This window comes from Penicillium atrosanguineum (genome assembly GCF_028827265.1).
Source record: "Penicillium atrosanguineum strain IBT 20685 chromosome Unknown utg000001l_segment0_segment0, whole genome shotgun sequence".
Classification (NCBI taxonomy): domain Eukaryota; kingdom Fungi; phylum Ascomycota; class Eurotiomycetes; order Eurotiales; family Aspergillaceae; genus Penicillium; species Penicillium atrosanguineum.
Window position 1 is genome coordinate 4,230,446 of NW_026623133.1, and position 14,512 is coordinate 4,244,957.

The 14,512-nt window shown below is 50.6% G+C and overlaps 4 protein-coding genes across 4 annotated transcripts; 2 read left to right on the forward strand and 2 right to left on the reverse strand.

Moving 5' to 3' along the window:
• Positions 1–4,629: 4,629 nt before the first annotated feature.
• On the forward strand, positions 4,630–6,220 carry brlA (C2H2 type transcription factor BrlA; the record flags this gene model as incomplete). Its single annotated transcript, XM_056881709.1, has 2 exons — positions 4,630–4,642; positions 4,890–6,220. 2 exons carry the CDS (start codon positions 4,630–4,632, stop codon positions 6,218–6,220), a joined length of 1,344 nt encoding a protein of 447 aa, XP_056746947.1.
• Positions 6,221–8,276: 2,056 nt separating this feature from the next.
• N7443_001654 (uncharacterized protein) lies at positions 8,277–8,522 on the forward strand (the record flags this gene model as incomplete). The annotated part of the gene is made up of 1 exon (XM_056881710.1): positions 8,277–8,522. One exon carries the CDS (start codon positions 8,277–8,279, stop codon positions 8,520–8,522), a length of 246 nt encoding a protein of 81 aa, XP_056746948.1.
• A 934-nt stretch (positions 8,523–9,456) lies between these two features.
• On the reverse strand, positions 9,457–11,250 carry N7443_001655 (uncharacterized protein; the record flags this gene model as incomplete). The annotated part of the gene is made up of 5 exons (XM_056881711.1): positions 9,457–9,850; positions 9,920–10,464; positions 10,519–10,590; positions 10,643–10,985; positions 11,042–11,250. 5 exons carry the CDS (start codon positions 11,248–11,250, stop codon positions 9,457–9,459), a joined length of 1,563 nt encoding a protein of 520 aa, XP_056746949.1.
• Positions 11,251–11,798: 548 nt separating this feature from the next.
• Positions 11,799–14,357, reverse strand: N7443_001656 (uncharacterized protein; the record flags this gene model as incomplete). The annotated part of the gene is made up of 2 exons (XM_056881712.1): positions 11,799–13,790; positions 14,043–14,357. 2 exons carry the CDS (start codon positions 14,355–14,357, stop codon positions 11,799–11,801), a joined length of 2,307 nt encoding a protein of 768 aa, XP_056746950.1.
• Between the last annotated feature and the right edge of the window lie 155 nt (positions 14,358–14,512).

Consider the following 14,512-nt stretch of genomic DNA (forward strand, 5'->3'; position numbering starts at 1 on the left):
TCCAACTTCCAAGTTTTTTGTCCACACTATTGGGTTGTCTGGCATGTGCAGGTCCTCAGCGCTATGACTGCTTCTGATTGTGCTCGGACTTGATCTCAGACTCAAGGGTGAAGGGTCTACGGGTGTCGGGTGATCTACTTACCCTAATTCCAGGTCTCTCTTTAATCGCGCTCCTTTCGAAATCTAGGAACGTGAACGACACGAGGGCGATCTGGATGAGCTCCTTGAAACGGCAAGTTGGATAAGAATCTTGACCCCGCAAAATATCCCTGTAAGAGGCGCGCTCGAGGAGGGCTGATTCTAGGGCGGGAACATAACCTTTCGCCACTGGGTGTTGTATCCTGGCTGTCGGGACCAGGACGCAAGGCGATGCGATGTACTGCAATGCAAGTCAACATGAATGGTGGTAGAGGATCATCGAGCCAAGCACAGCTAAGCAACTTTTTTTCTTCTTCCTTTTCTACGTTGAATATTTTAGAGATCGAACGATTCTAAGATGAATCATGCAAGGGGGTGGGGCTTCAAGGGGGTGTGCGAAGAAGCTAAGCTAAGTTCAGAAACAGGAACAGGAACAGGAACAGGAACAGGAACAGGAATAGGAACAGGAACGGGAATAGGATTAGGAATACGAAGAGGAACAAGTACCGATCTGGCCGAAGTCCCCGAGCCTACAATATTGGTCGTTTTTCACTTGGCGCGTCGTGCTCGTTCGCCATAGGCTGGCTTCTTTCACCATGCCAAACCGGGGCAAATGCCGGTGCGCCATGCAAATGAGACATATCATGGCGCCCTCTGAGTCCTCAGCCTCTCTTCTAGATCCCCTATTGTCTGAAATTTTTGGGATTTATCAGCTTTGGCTGATCACTAAATATCCAATCTCATATCATATCCATTCAATAACCAAAGGTGGTCGGTCTCCTGGGGAGGTTGGGGGAGGATGTCTCTCTATGCAGTGAAAACCGACTCCGGCAACGTATAGTGATATGCTGTTATATTATTGAAACCTTCTGTAACTCAGTCATGCCGCGCATGAGTTCCCCGAGTAATGTTATTCAACACTGACATCAGTGGAAGGACAAACGCTCAACGTACCTGCAGCAAATCATCCGTGATCTTGCGCAGGCGGATTCTGCTGCTACCATCCCGTGGAATGTTGAGCCAGCAACCAAGCGCAATAGTACTGTTGCACATAGGTATGTCTGAGCTCACTCCATTGGCTGAGTGCATGAATGGACCACTCTGGATTTCCCCCGCAAAATGATCAGCCACCAATCTTGCCGTATATTGGCGCCATGGCGTTGAGAGGCTTGCATGTCATGCGCGGTAGACCCTGGTATTTGATCTGACTCTGATTCCTTCGTTACTCACAAAGACATGGATCTGAGAAGAATCTAATTTCGATAGTGCCAGGTTTGAGGACCGGGTGCCTGGGTCCAAGGTGGGGGATTCGTGCTAATGCGAGAAAGTGGTGTTCGATTGGCGCTAATCATGGGGAAATTCCGAGGATCTTGGGACCGTGTCTCGGTCGTTGTGAGGGTCGAATTACATCAGCCTCTCGATCGGATATCATACGCGTGTACGACAGGTACCCTACTAAAGCCTCAACTCAAGTCAGGGGTACAGAGCCTCAGGTACGCCTCTTTTCTCCCTGAATATCACACGAGGTTCGCAAAGTCTCACGTAAAACTCGGCTAAGTATAGCGCGAAGAGTGACGGTGGCAAGCGTGAAGATTGCCCCATAGCTTTCAAGCCCAGCACAGACTGCAAAGTGGCATGTATGCAACGAATGCTTCGACCTTGAGATCAGCCACCAGTCGCCACCGAGGCTTGGTGGCGTGTCTTTAAGTCAGATTGTCCATTTCGATAAGGCTGCTTCGTGTGGCATGACTCAATACGACCGTAGAGCTCAAACTGCATGAACAGAAATACTATTAAAACTTTCTAAATTCACCTAGTGATGAGCTAGTAGCGACACAGGAAGGAGTCAGTCTATCTCGCATGGGCTCCAAGACAACGAGCATAGGCCAAGGCGCTGAATATGCTCATCCGTGGACCCTGGGTAGACCAAATGAGAGACGATTGAAGCAAGTCATAGCTCCTACAAACGCAGGGGCTTCCCGCAATATCTGGAGACATTGGGCTTTCTACCGGCCCTTGCGGCGAACTACGTCCGTGCTTAGGTTTGAAGATAACCCGAGACAAACCGGGAGCTACGATGATAAGGCTACCGGAGGCGAATAACGCTCAAACGTCCAGAATGTGGAAATAAGTGGCTGTCTAGAGCATATGAGCCCAGCCTGTATATGGAAACAGTCACCACACCCATCTTGTCAATTGTCACTCAAAAAAAAATCAGACATGGCTTGGGAGTTCCTTGGGTTCGGGATTTCATTAAGTGCAATAGTTGCATTCTGTTGCATTCTGCCTGACACATCTTACTGTAGATCACTAGTGGTTTAGTGTTCTTGAAACTCAACGCACGAAACATACCGCTAAAGTCGTGCCCCAACTATTAAGATCGCGAGGCGTACCTGGAGACACAGTGGAGAAACGGGGAGATGGGTCCTCGGATCTGACACTCAACAAGATCGACACATAGATATGGGATCTACACGGATATAACAGGCACCCCCGAACTGGGCCCGTCAGCCACTCCAACGAAACGATCCCATCTGAAATATTTTACCAGTGACTCGGGTCCATCTCTGGCCTAATCTGTGTGTGGCTCAGGATGAGGTCTGTTCGCATCATAGAGTTTATTGACTCACCACCTGTTACCGCGAATTAGAACTTTTCAACCAAGCAGGTGAGAGCTGTCAAACGCTTATGGCTGTGACTGTTTAAACGCTCCTCTTTTGAAGCTATGCGATCGCCAGTGGACCGAAAAAGGCCGACGAAACATAGCAGAGAAGGCCTTGGTTTCAGCATTGACCCACTGGAGTGGAGTTTACGTGACTTCTGAGTAGCTATGAGATACCCAGCGGGAGAGAGTTCCCGCTCGGGAGGCAAATTGCGAATTGAAAATCTCCTACTGTAGACGTACGCGAGTCGTATGTTCCGGGGAATGAGGATTCCTGAGCGATAACAACCACGGGGAGGAATTGAATCACCCGCATGGAGATCAACCATCTCGCTACTGGCGAGAATGTAGCAGTCTTCAGGCCACGCTACCATGCTAGTAAAAGGCCTGAGACCAGAACGCCTCTGCCACCGCCAACAAATAGATCGGTCGAGTAGACCAACCAAAGCGGGTGCCTCGAATTGGGCTCCTGAGTGACGCGTGATGTATCAGAAATCACCCCTGAGTCCAGATGCAGGTCCGAAATAGCCTGCGGTAGTGGCAAGAGGTATCACTCAGCAGACGTAGAAACATACAGCCTTAGGAACCCGGTGGAATGGATGCTGGGCTACTTTTTCTCGGAAAGAGGCAATACAATGCAATAGTACTGTGCGTGGAGCATTGCTCGTTTTAGCTATCTGCACATTCCATAGCCGATGACGAAGGACCCAAGGAGAAAATAAATGAAAGTAAAAGTAAAAGTACAGAGACCCAGGAGGTGCAAAACGCGCAGAATAGTGAAGAGCCTTGGAATGTGCGAATGCTACGTCCCGGCCAGTTCCCCGTTGAGAGAGAGAGACCCGCACAGACCAGGCGTAACGTCTGACCTGTCAAGCCCAGACCATTTGAACACGATCGATCAAAATACCCCCCACTGGATTCCGCCACCGAAGTGTCTTGGGTTCTAAGAGAGATCCCTGGAGGTTATCTCTTGTCTTACAGTTGAACTATAGCAGAGACAAGAGGGAGAGACATCTCCAAGACAATCAGGTGGAGCCCTACGCTAGGGCGATCTCAACCCTAATGGGGATGATCGACATGAAAATAGAAATAGAAATAGAAAAGCAAATAGAGAAGAAAAGAAAAAAGAAAAAGTCTGGGGGGATGGTGAATAAGCAAATGCATGTCACTGAATTAGACTCTACTCACATTGCGCGGAACGTAGGAGGCGCAGCCGAGCATTCCAGTGTGATTCTGTACCCGAGTACTAAGATGATATCCGATGGGCGATCGATGCACCTGCAGGAAAAGAGAAAAAAAAAAAAAAAAAAAGAGAAACGGGAAATAGTAGAGAGAAATAGGAAAAATTAAAATTAAATTCACGAACAAAGTTAGGGATGGAGTAATCCGTCGATCCAAGTGCCCCCGATCTGAGGCCCAGGAACAAGCTTCCCTCTCCCAGTCCGCCCATGTATAAACCGGCCTCCCCAAGACACCTGGGAACCCTTGCTCTCCCTATCTTATAACAAGCCCCTGCCAATCCACTACTTCTGAGACCAGCCTCCTTGTTCACGCCCAAGTCTTCCCCAATTAACCCAATTCAACCCTCTGGATACCAAGGACCCGCGTTCGAGGGTCTCCGTTGCCAGTCTCTGTCTCCCAGCCACGGTCCTATCGTCTCATCTTGTCCCTGTTTGGGAATCCGGCTACGAGGAAACGCGCTCGAAGCTCGTTACCCAGCGCGACTCAGACGATCCTACCCCAGATCTGGGTCCCCGTAGCAGAGAACATAGTCTGCATTCCTGGCCTTGCTTAGGGTCCAGGCACGCGACGCGATATCAATCCGAATCATGGCGTATAGCTGTAAGTCCGATTCCCCACCAGCCGAGATTCTATGCTGGGCCGATTTGTTTATTTCTGCTCGTTTGTCCCTTTCCTTTTTTCTTTCTTTCCCTTTCTCATCCTCGACATTCTTTCTCTTCCCTCGTGTACCCCTCCCTCGTTCTCTTTCCTTTTGCCTGTTGCTTCCTGCTCTCGTCTTTCGCTATCCATCCACCTTCGCTCTTTCCATCCCTTCACCGGACTAAACATTCCCTTTCTCCTCCGTCAGGTGAAAACATCGACCCCGTTACTCGAGATTTCAAGACCGAAGACCTCGACGATATGAGACCTCAGGGACAACAGATTTCTGATCGCCTCACCGTCGAAGTTGATTGCCACTCTTTGGGCCCCAACGACTGCCCCTCCATGACCTCCAGCTTCTCTCCTTTGGAATCTCCTACTCCCACCCCTACTAGTATCTATAGCCAGGGCTCCCTGGCATCTCCTAGCTGGCACGAAGCCGGCCAATATCACAGTCTTCCAATGGAGCGTCGTACCTCGGCCACTCCTCTGCGCAGCGCATTCAAGATGGCGGATCTCACATCGGGCGATGGGATGAACATGCCCTATGGCAATATGGAACGCCAGGACCAAATGTCCATGCCTCAGTACTTGCCGGGCTACGATGAGAACGTCGAACAGTTCTGGATCCCCCAGGATGTGCCCAAGACCTTCGATGAGACCAACTTCCCTTACCAGGCACCAATGCCTCATTACCACACTATGGGCCGCAACTACCACTACCGGCCTCAGCAGCCCGCTTACCTTCCCGAATCAGCCTCCAACCCGTGTCTGTCTCGTCCCATGTTCACCCAGTCTGATCGTATTCCCAACTCCATGTCCATGTCCAACATGCTTCCTTGGATGCCGGCCCAGGAGTCCATGACGACTCAAACTATTAGCCCCCAACAGGTCCTGCCTGCGGGGCCTGTCACCCCACCTTCTTCATCCTACTCCGAGTTCCCTACCCAGCTCCAAACATTTAAAGCCCACACACCTTCTACTCCCGTCCGTTCGGGATCCTTCTCCGGTACCGATACGCCCATGAGCCGAGTTTCGAGCGGCCATGGCCATGAGTATTATGAGGAGCACCCTGTTTCTCCTGTCTATATGACTGGTTCCATGCGCCACCGTCAGCCTTCCCGCAAGCCGTCAAAGAAGCAACTGATCCGCTCCAGCCTGAGCCTGGAGAACCTGCCTCCCATTATTAAGCAGGTTCAGTTCAAGTGCAAGGAGCCTGGTTGCAAAGGCCGCTTCAAGCGTCAAGAGCATCTTAAGCGTCACATGAAGAGCCACTCCAAGGAGAAGCCTCACGTTTGCTGGGTTCCTGGCTGCCACCGCGCGTTCTCCCGAAGCGACAACTTGAACGCCCACTACACCAAGACCCACAGCAAGCGGGGCGGTCGCAACCGCTATGTCGCTACCCTCGACGAGACCAGTCCGGATTACAACCCTGACTTCCGTGGCCAGCTGACTCCTGATGGTCGTCCTCTCTACGGTACCAAGTTGGAGGATGCTATCCCCGACTGTGGTGACCTGAGCGACCACTGGGACGACTAAAGCATGACCAAAAGCAAACTTATTCGAAAATCAAAACTCAAACCCCTCCCCAAAAATCGACAAAAACAAGTACACTTATTTAACACGCGACCTCCCGATCACAAACAAACCGAATGAGCAATAGAAACATGGCGCCATTTCGGCCCGGGCCCTGGATATTTGATACCCTTTCGTTGGAGGATCGGCTGCCACTATTGGCATAGGCATTTCTCGGCCAGCTGAACTGGCCGCTGCGGCGTTGTACATGTCTCCTGGGAAAAGAGACAGCTGTGATTATTTTCTTTTATTCTTGCATAATTTGTCCGGTGCTCGAGGGCTTGGAGTGGATCTCTGTTTGGAAGGCGTTTGCATATTACTTTGCCTCGGTCGCCGTGGGATAATGGGTTTGAAAAGGGCGATCCTGTACAATCCGCTACAACGTGCTTTTCTTTTTCTTCTGTTTGTGTACCACCATCAATTATAACTATCACCTTGTGGCATAATACGAAATTCAAAAAGATGAGATGTCATTCTGTTCCACTTTTTATCGCCCCACTTCGTCCTTCTCCACCTCCCACTTCGATCCCTCTCCCTGGCCCATCCCCGTTTTCCCCGTTGACGCCGTCTTGGGCTCAGACTTGGGAACCCTTTCATCCATGCGCAACATGGATGGCCACGTCGCCGTGAAACAGCCGACTCTTCGGTGCGTGTTCCACGGTTCCTGGCGCTCGCCCCAACAGCCACATGTTACACATCACAATGGGCCCCGCGAGTGCCCCCGATCTCGCTGGACTCGGTCCCTGGATCTCTCCATGCGATCTATCTCCCCGGTGGAGTATGGGAGATTCCAAGGTTCCTCACCGTCATCAATCGGAAAGACCCCAATGTGACTCCCGACAAGGCTCATGCTCGCGCTCATGCTCATGCTCATGCTCATGCTCATGCTCATGCTCATGCTTGCGCTCCTGCTCGCGCTCATGCTCCTGTGCCTCGCCACTCGTTCTCTCCACATTCCATTGCCAACGGGCTCACATCCTATTCGCAATCCCTGTTTCAAACGCCATGGTTCTTGAAACTCTCGCCTTTGCCCCCCTTGTTCTCTCTTTGACTCGTACAGCTCACTAATGCCAATAATGCCTTCACCAATTGTCTTCCATCGCCTACCATACCCATTCCCGGCGAACGTGTGGAGCCGACTCCAACACCTGATTCCTGATTACCCAGTTGCCAAGGCCCTGGAGACACCGCTCGGACGGTCCAGCTCAGAGCCGCGTATTCATGATCTACCAGGTTCTTTTTGCTTTTGTGGCCCCTCTCGATCGGCTCTGCTGCATGTCGAATTCCCAACACTTTGGGCTCCACTGTTTGAGTCAGTCTTCCGAGAAGTACGTGCCCACGATCTCGACGGGACCGACCTTTTGGTGGACCTGCAGTTGAGATGCAGTCTTGGCTTGCGCAGTAGAATGTGAGTACTTTACCGCTTCTATGGAGCGTAGTAGACAGACTGTAGTGCTACCATCTATGATTAGATTTACGCTTTCTAATTGCTCTAATTATCACGTATCCAATTTCCCATTTCCCATTTCCCATTTCCCATTCCCGACTTCCGATTCCGATTCCGATTCCAATTCCAATTCCAATTCCAAATCACGGGATCCACTCTCCTATCCAGTAGCCACAAAATAATAACTAGCAATAGAAACTTTGATCCGAAGTTTAGAGCCTATTACACTGCATCAGGTAGGTTGGAGTTATAAGCTCATCTTTTCTTTTGCTACTCGTTCTGGAACCCTCCTCGGATAAGCCTGTGGAGTTATTGGCATGGTTCCTTTTGCACGTATGCACCTATGTATTTTTGACTTTTTAATTATAGCTTCCCTATTCATCTACTGGCCAGATTCGTGGGGGAAAAGAAAAGAAAAGAAAAAAGGCGGATTTGACATGATCTTCACTGGTCCCTCTGCTATCATGGGATTTTGGACCTTGAGAACTTTGGTTCGGGAGCATGGTACATGATCCACGGGCCCACGGGTTTCAAAACCCACCCGATATGCAATATGCGCTATGCACTGCTACCATGGCGGAAGATCAGAGGTCCAGCATTCCTGAGCAAAGCCCGGCCAGTTGGATCGCTGCCGCGTGTTGTCTCGGTATGTCTGTGCGTCTGTTGAGGCGTGGAGGCGTGGAGGCGTACATCGTCACCGTGCTGCGCTATTTCCCAATTGAGCTGGGTGTTCGAAGGCTGCAGGATTTCCCGAATGGGTGGGAGTATGTGGTGGTTGGATGCAACGTTCGAGTGGTGAATACTTCCCGCTTGCTTTGATCGCTGTGCGTCGGGCGACATGCATTGGAATGTGATATTGGGGTATTGAGCAGGTCGGCTGTTTATCGCGAGGTCTGGACTTGTGAGGTCCAGAAAATGCATGGCTATAGATGCAGTGCAGTGGGTAGGCTTGGGGACGTTGTTCCAGCTGTTCCTGTCAGGTCCAGAGTCCCGTCATCCCTCGCTTTGGCCATGGTTAAGATTGTATGTGCTCAGATGCCGTCTCAATGCCGTCTCAAACTTTACCGTAGATTGTCTTACTTTCAACACAATGTCTTCTCAGACATGAATTGAGCGATTTTTCTTGGAATTGGAGGCTTTGGGTACCAATGCTGAAGTCGGTGTGTGCTTCGTGTCTGGTCGTGGCAGCGGTGAGGCATTCGACTTGTTCTTGCATCGGTCGATCTTCCATCTTACACCAGGATGCCTCGTGTCGGAATCTCACCTCCACATTCAACCGTTCGTCGCCAGGATACCTGGTCGTCCGATATCCTCTCCATCACTCGATCTGACTTATACTTCCAAACCTATACGGATGACTCCCCGCTGTTGACTATCCCTAAATGGCAATATGTTTAGTCATGGAGTATCCAAATTGGGACTAGCGTACCTCCAGCGCTGAACGACCGGCTTAGTCATTACACATATAAAAACTCTTCCGAGCGGCTGGCCAACTTCACTTCTACTTACCCCCTATCGTAAAGATCAAAGATCTGCTACGAGATTGATGTTTCTCGGATGCAGCACTCTTATGTAGTCAAGGACCTCGGTCCCCCTCGCGGTGATGATACAACTTCTTTTGGCATGATCTCTATGAGTGACCAATCAACCCAAATATCAAGCTCAACAGTCTGAGTGAGGGCTCAATTGACTATTTATGTTCATAAATCAAAGTACCTTTATCCAATGTTACCAATGTCTATGCATTGTCGATTTATTCCTCTCCAAGCTTGCGCAACGGCTCGTCCATAGAGCACTGATGGTTCCGGAACGCCCGCGTACCGACACCCGACCTGAACATCTCGTCCAGCTCCTCGAAGGACCGGCCCTTGGTCTCGGGGATCTCGAAGAAAATGATGCCCAGGGCGATAATGCCCATTCCTGCGAAGATCCAACCGATCTTGCCGCCTAGGTTTGCCTCCGTCGTGTTGTACAGGTACGGGATCACTACGTTCCAGATCGTTGAGAAAAAGTAGTTGAACGTGAATCCAATGGCCATTGATTTGGCGCGCAGACGCACGGCAGATACTTCACCGGCAATGGCCATGGCTGGACCGATGGCTGGACCGTAGACCCACCATGATAGTTGGAGGAAGATGCCGACGACCCTGAATAGATATCAGTGTGAGATGCTGAGCTATCCATGAGACTGAAGATAATAGGGCAGTTAGACTTACCACAAAGCAGCACTAGAGTGAGGGAAACAGCCCGCTATGCCCATGACTGTGAACAGAATCGTGGAAAGCGAAATGCCAAAAATGATCAATCTTCTCCGTCCACACTTGCTCATCAGATAGGCCGTGAGAATGGAACTGGCAAGACCAAACGCAATGCCAATTTCGGTCATCATGCCAACTTTCGATGAAGACATGCCCGCCTGGACGAGGAAATACGGGCCATTCGTCATGAAGCTAGATCCGATAACCTGGGACAGGGCATTGCAGATTAAGATAATCCGAGTTCGGCGCCAGTTGGTTCCACGGAAGCATTCAAAGAAGCTTGCACCCTTGGATACTTCACTTCGTGCCTTTTCTTCTTCGTTGACTCGGACAATTTGCTCTAGAAGTTCTGTGACTTCGGTGGGCTTGTTGCCCAATCTGCTCAGGGATCGCTGAGCTTTCTCGAGGCGATCTTGCATGACGAGGAAATAGGGCGATTCGGGGAGAAGGGGGAGGAAGAGGACGATGACACCAGGCCAGACCCATGCGGCGGCGAAAAGGACCTAAAGTGATGGATTAACCTGATGCTCAATGTCGGCCACGAACAGGTTCAGTACCTTGTATGCCGAGGCAGATAGCATCGACATGCGAGGCAGTGCCACAGACGCGGCAATCATGTATCCCAGATTCTGATAATTTCAATTAGTCAGATGTTTGAGTATCGTGCCAAAGGGTTCCCACCATGCAGAAAGTAAAGACCGACAAGGCAATACCACGCAGTGGCAATGGCGTTACTTCCGAAATGTACGTCTGCCCAGTCGTCAAGCAGATGCCTAGAGACAGACCATTGACGATCTTGCCCGCAAGGAATACTCCAGGTGTCGACGCAGTATACACGACCGCAACTCCGGCCGTTGAAAGAATCGCCCCGAGCAAGAAAGCAGCACGTCGACCGAAGCGATCCTGCACCGGACCAGCGATAGTTGCTCCAAGCATCGTAGCCACCTGTGACATCGCACTCCAAAGGGACTGCCAAAATGCTGGAATCACAGAGGATCCATTAACCGTTTCTCCGAATTGGATCCTGAAGATATGTCAGATCGTGCCTCCCAAGAATGAATGCCCTGTGGGGAATTTTACTCAAAGGCAGGCATCGATAGCGCCAAAGACATTACCAGATTATCGAAGCCATACATCAACGCACCCAGATTGCCGTAAAGACAGAATAAAACAATCCAGGGATTCTGTGCTAAGCATTGCCACGGCGTTTTGCCTTGAGGAGCGTCGACTGGCTCCTGTAAGCCGTCGACATCCTCCAAGTGGGCGCTATTGGTCTTTGGATCTTCCATGTTGCTGATGATAGATCAGATCTGGGAGATTTTACGGTATTTAGGGACCCCAGGCGTTACGGTGCCAGCCACCCCGCGCACCCCGGGATTTTCCCAAGTTTGTGAATAGAGTTACTAGATAATTTCGGCGGTCGATCGCCCGGTTCCGTTATTCGGCTTTTCCGCGGCCAATCGCTTCACAGGATTTCTCGGCTTGTTCAGGTTACGCGTGCGCTAAAAAGTGGACAGTTCCTGTCCCGTGACACTGGAAGTGGACACAAGTCTAGCTAGATTCACCCTTAGAACTAACTCAACGTGAGGTTATGCCGAGGTGTTCTGTATTGTTCTATGTTCAGATTATTGCGCAACTTTCCTTCTCTAGATGTCTTTTGAATATGGAATCAAATAACTTCATACTTTATAGTCATCGGCATAGTCCTAGTCCTAGTCCTAGTCCTAGTCCTCGTCCTAGTCACAGTCGTAGTTATATTCATATTTGCGTCTAATTTTATGTCACCTCATGATCTAAGGATTCTCCAAGTCTAGACTCTTTCAAAATACTAAACCCCTCACTTGATGAATACAAAAGATTTGCCACCCTCCAATTGACGCACTGAAGGAGACCCATCGATAACAATCTCGGCCTCAACGTCAGCAGTCGCCTCCACCTCCAAATTGCCATCAGCTGTCCACCCCACCGTAATATCGGCCACCGGCGTGAAAAAGGTGCCCCGTGCGCTTTCTAGCAGTCGAATTTTCGGCGCGATGCGAACACGCTTGAACCCCGGCCGAGCCGGCGACACTCCAAACAGCTGTGTGACTATCTCGTGCACCGGGGATGCACTCCATCCGTGGCAATCGCTTCGGGCGTTATTCTCAAACTCCGCCCAGGTGGTCAGATTGTCGGCAATCATCTTTCGCCAGGGATCCATGAGTGAGTGGAATAGTTCTGTGTATAGACCGACTTTCTCGACTGCTCGGAAGAGATAGAATTTCATCGAGTACGAGCACTGCGCTAATGAGCTATCCTCCAGTGCTCGTGACATCAGCTCACGGGCTGCGGCCCCGGTGATACTCTCGGAGAGAATGGCGAATACTTGACTGTGCTGGCTGTACTCCTTGGCTGCAGGTCCGTCCAGGTATAGACCATCTTCGTAGCAGTGAGTGTTCACAGCCTTTCGGATGGCATCTGCCCGTTGATTGTACTCGGTCGCGGTATCCCGCCTCCCGGAGAAATTACATAGCTCTGCTGCCTGCATGAGAGCAACGACGTAGAGTAGACTGTTGAAAGTCGCGGCGCCGGTGGATGTATATGCTTTTGGCATGCACGACTCAAAGATCTTGCCCGGCACAAACCATTCAGGGACCCAGTCGATGAATGGCCAGGCATCATCCTCAAAGCGGCCAACGAGCCCAAGCTCATTGAGTCTCTCATCGAAATGGCTTAGGATTCCATCAATAGTGCTAAGATATCGGCAGACAAGGGCCGAGTCGGCGAAATAATGCATATGGTCATTAATCATGGCGACAAAATATAGCGAAAACTGAGGAATTTGTGTACTCCGGAAGCCTGCAGGAAATTGAGCCTTGATGAGTCCATCCGGTCCTTGACTCGCGTGGAATTCTTGGATTGTCTTCCTCGCAAGTCGGTCATCAGAAGAAATCTGATAGTTGAAAAGCATCTGGAGCCGTGAATCCGAGGCAAATTGATTTTGTTCGTAGAATGGACAGTCTTCGAATGTCTCGTGGCGGCAGTTCTGTAGTGTACGGAGGCTGATCTTCCAGATGTTGTCGAGTTCTGGCCCAGCTTGAACTCGGGTGGAAATTTCTAGTGGGTAAAAGGTTTCACGGAAAGTGAAGCTTTCGAGAATCAATGGTTGGTCTGAGGCTGTGATTTGGAGCTGGATGTAGCGAAAGGCTCGGAACCAGAATGGTTCAAATGTTTGTTTGGGCTGACCATCGGCTACGGTATAGATATCCTTCATACCGTAGAGCCGGCCGCGGGAGTCAGCGCGGTTTGACTTTGATCGCGGCTTGGGGAAGGGAGCAGTTTCCACCCCGAGGTCTAACTCGTAACATTCTGCGTAGAGTAGGGTGATCACAGATCCCTTTCCTCCACCGCATTGAAGGTTCACAAATGCGGTTGTTAGGGATTTGGTCTCCATATCGACAGTGACGGACTCTCCAGCAGGAATGGTGATGGAACGACTGTCCTTGATAAGCCCGCTCCACTGCTCATGAGTAATTGAGCCCTGGCATTTAGCCACTCCATCAAATTGACCTGGCAGCTCGGGAAGCTCGGGAATTGGACGTGGAGCAAGTTTCCATGGGCTTGTTACCGGAAGCATTTTCACTGGCCGGAATTGTAAGGTGGCACTCTCCCAAGCCGAGTCATCAAAGCCGGGGAATTTCCAGCCCGCGAGTTGCCGGTTTTCAGAGACTCGCTCATTGTTGGAGAGAAATGGGGGACCCAGAATGTAATTCCACTCTTGGTGAGGAATAATCTGGCGGGTGGTCTCTTCGAGACATTTCCACGATTCATCCGTCGAGAGTGACAAGTCCTAGCGCACAATTAGTGTCACTTCTCAATATCAGCGTCCATTGTCGTGAAATTTTGTGCTTGCCTTAGAGTCTGCATGCAGCATGAAGCCCGGCAATTCCGTACTGATGATTGATGACGAGCCAGTCGTGGCAGGAGAATAGCGCAGCACGCGGGCACTGATGACGTTCTCCCCCTCCACAAGATACGGGAGAATGTCTATCGTCTCATAATGCCATCGCTCTACGTAGCCCTTGCAAGGCCCAAAGCTCACACGCTGGCCATTGACAAACAGGCGATATCGACTGTCGGCGGAAACATGGACAGGCAATTCACCCCCAGCCTGACCAGTCCGTTGGAAGGTCTTGCGGAAGAGGAAGTACCGCCCAGGCCGGTTTTCCTCTTCGAGATACTTTGGGGTCCAGATCCACTGAGCTGCTTTTGTCCACGCCATGTTGCTACTTGATCGATTGAAGATCACGGCGTTGAAAGATAAAGAAGTTGTGGCCGCATGGCTCGGATATCCCGCTCGGCGCGTGTTACCCCGACTCTTCCCCATCTTCTCCACACTCTTTGCCAATGTGGACATGGCTTACATCTCGGGCTGTCTAGCTTATGCTCTCTGCTCTATACTCACTAAAACCGAACTATATCTCTTTTGAATAGCGTATTGCATTTTGGCTCGTGTTCACTATTTCCAATCCCCACCCAATAACCAGCCAGATCCAATGATGAAAGGTAAAA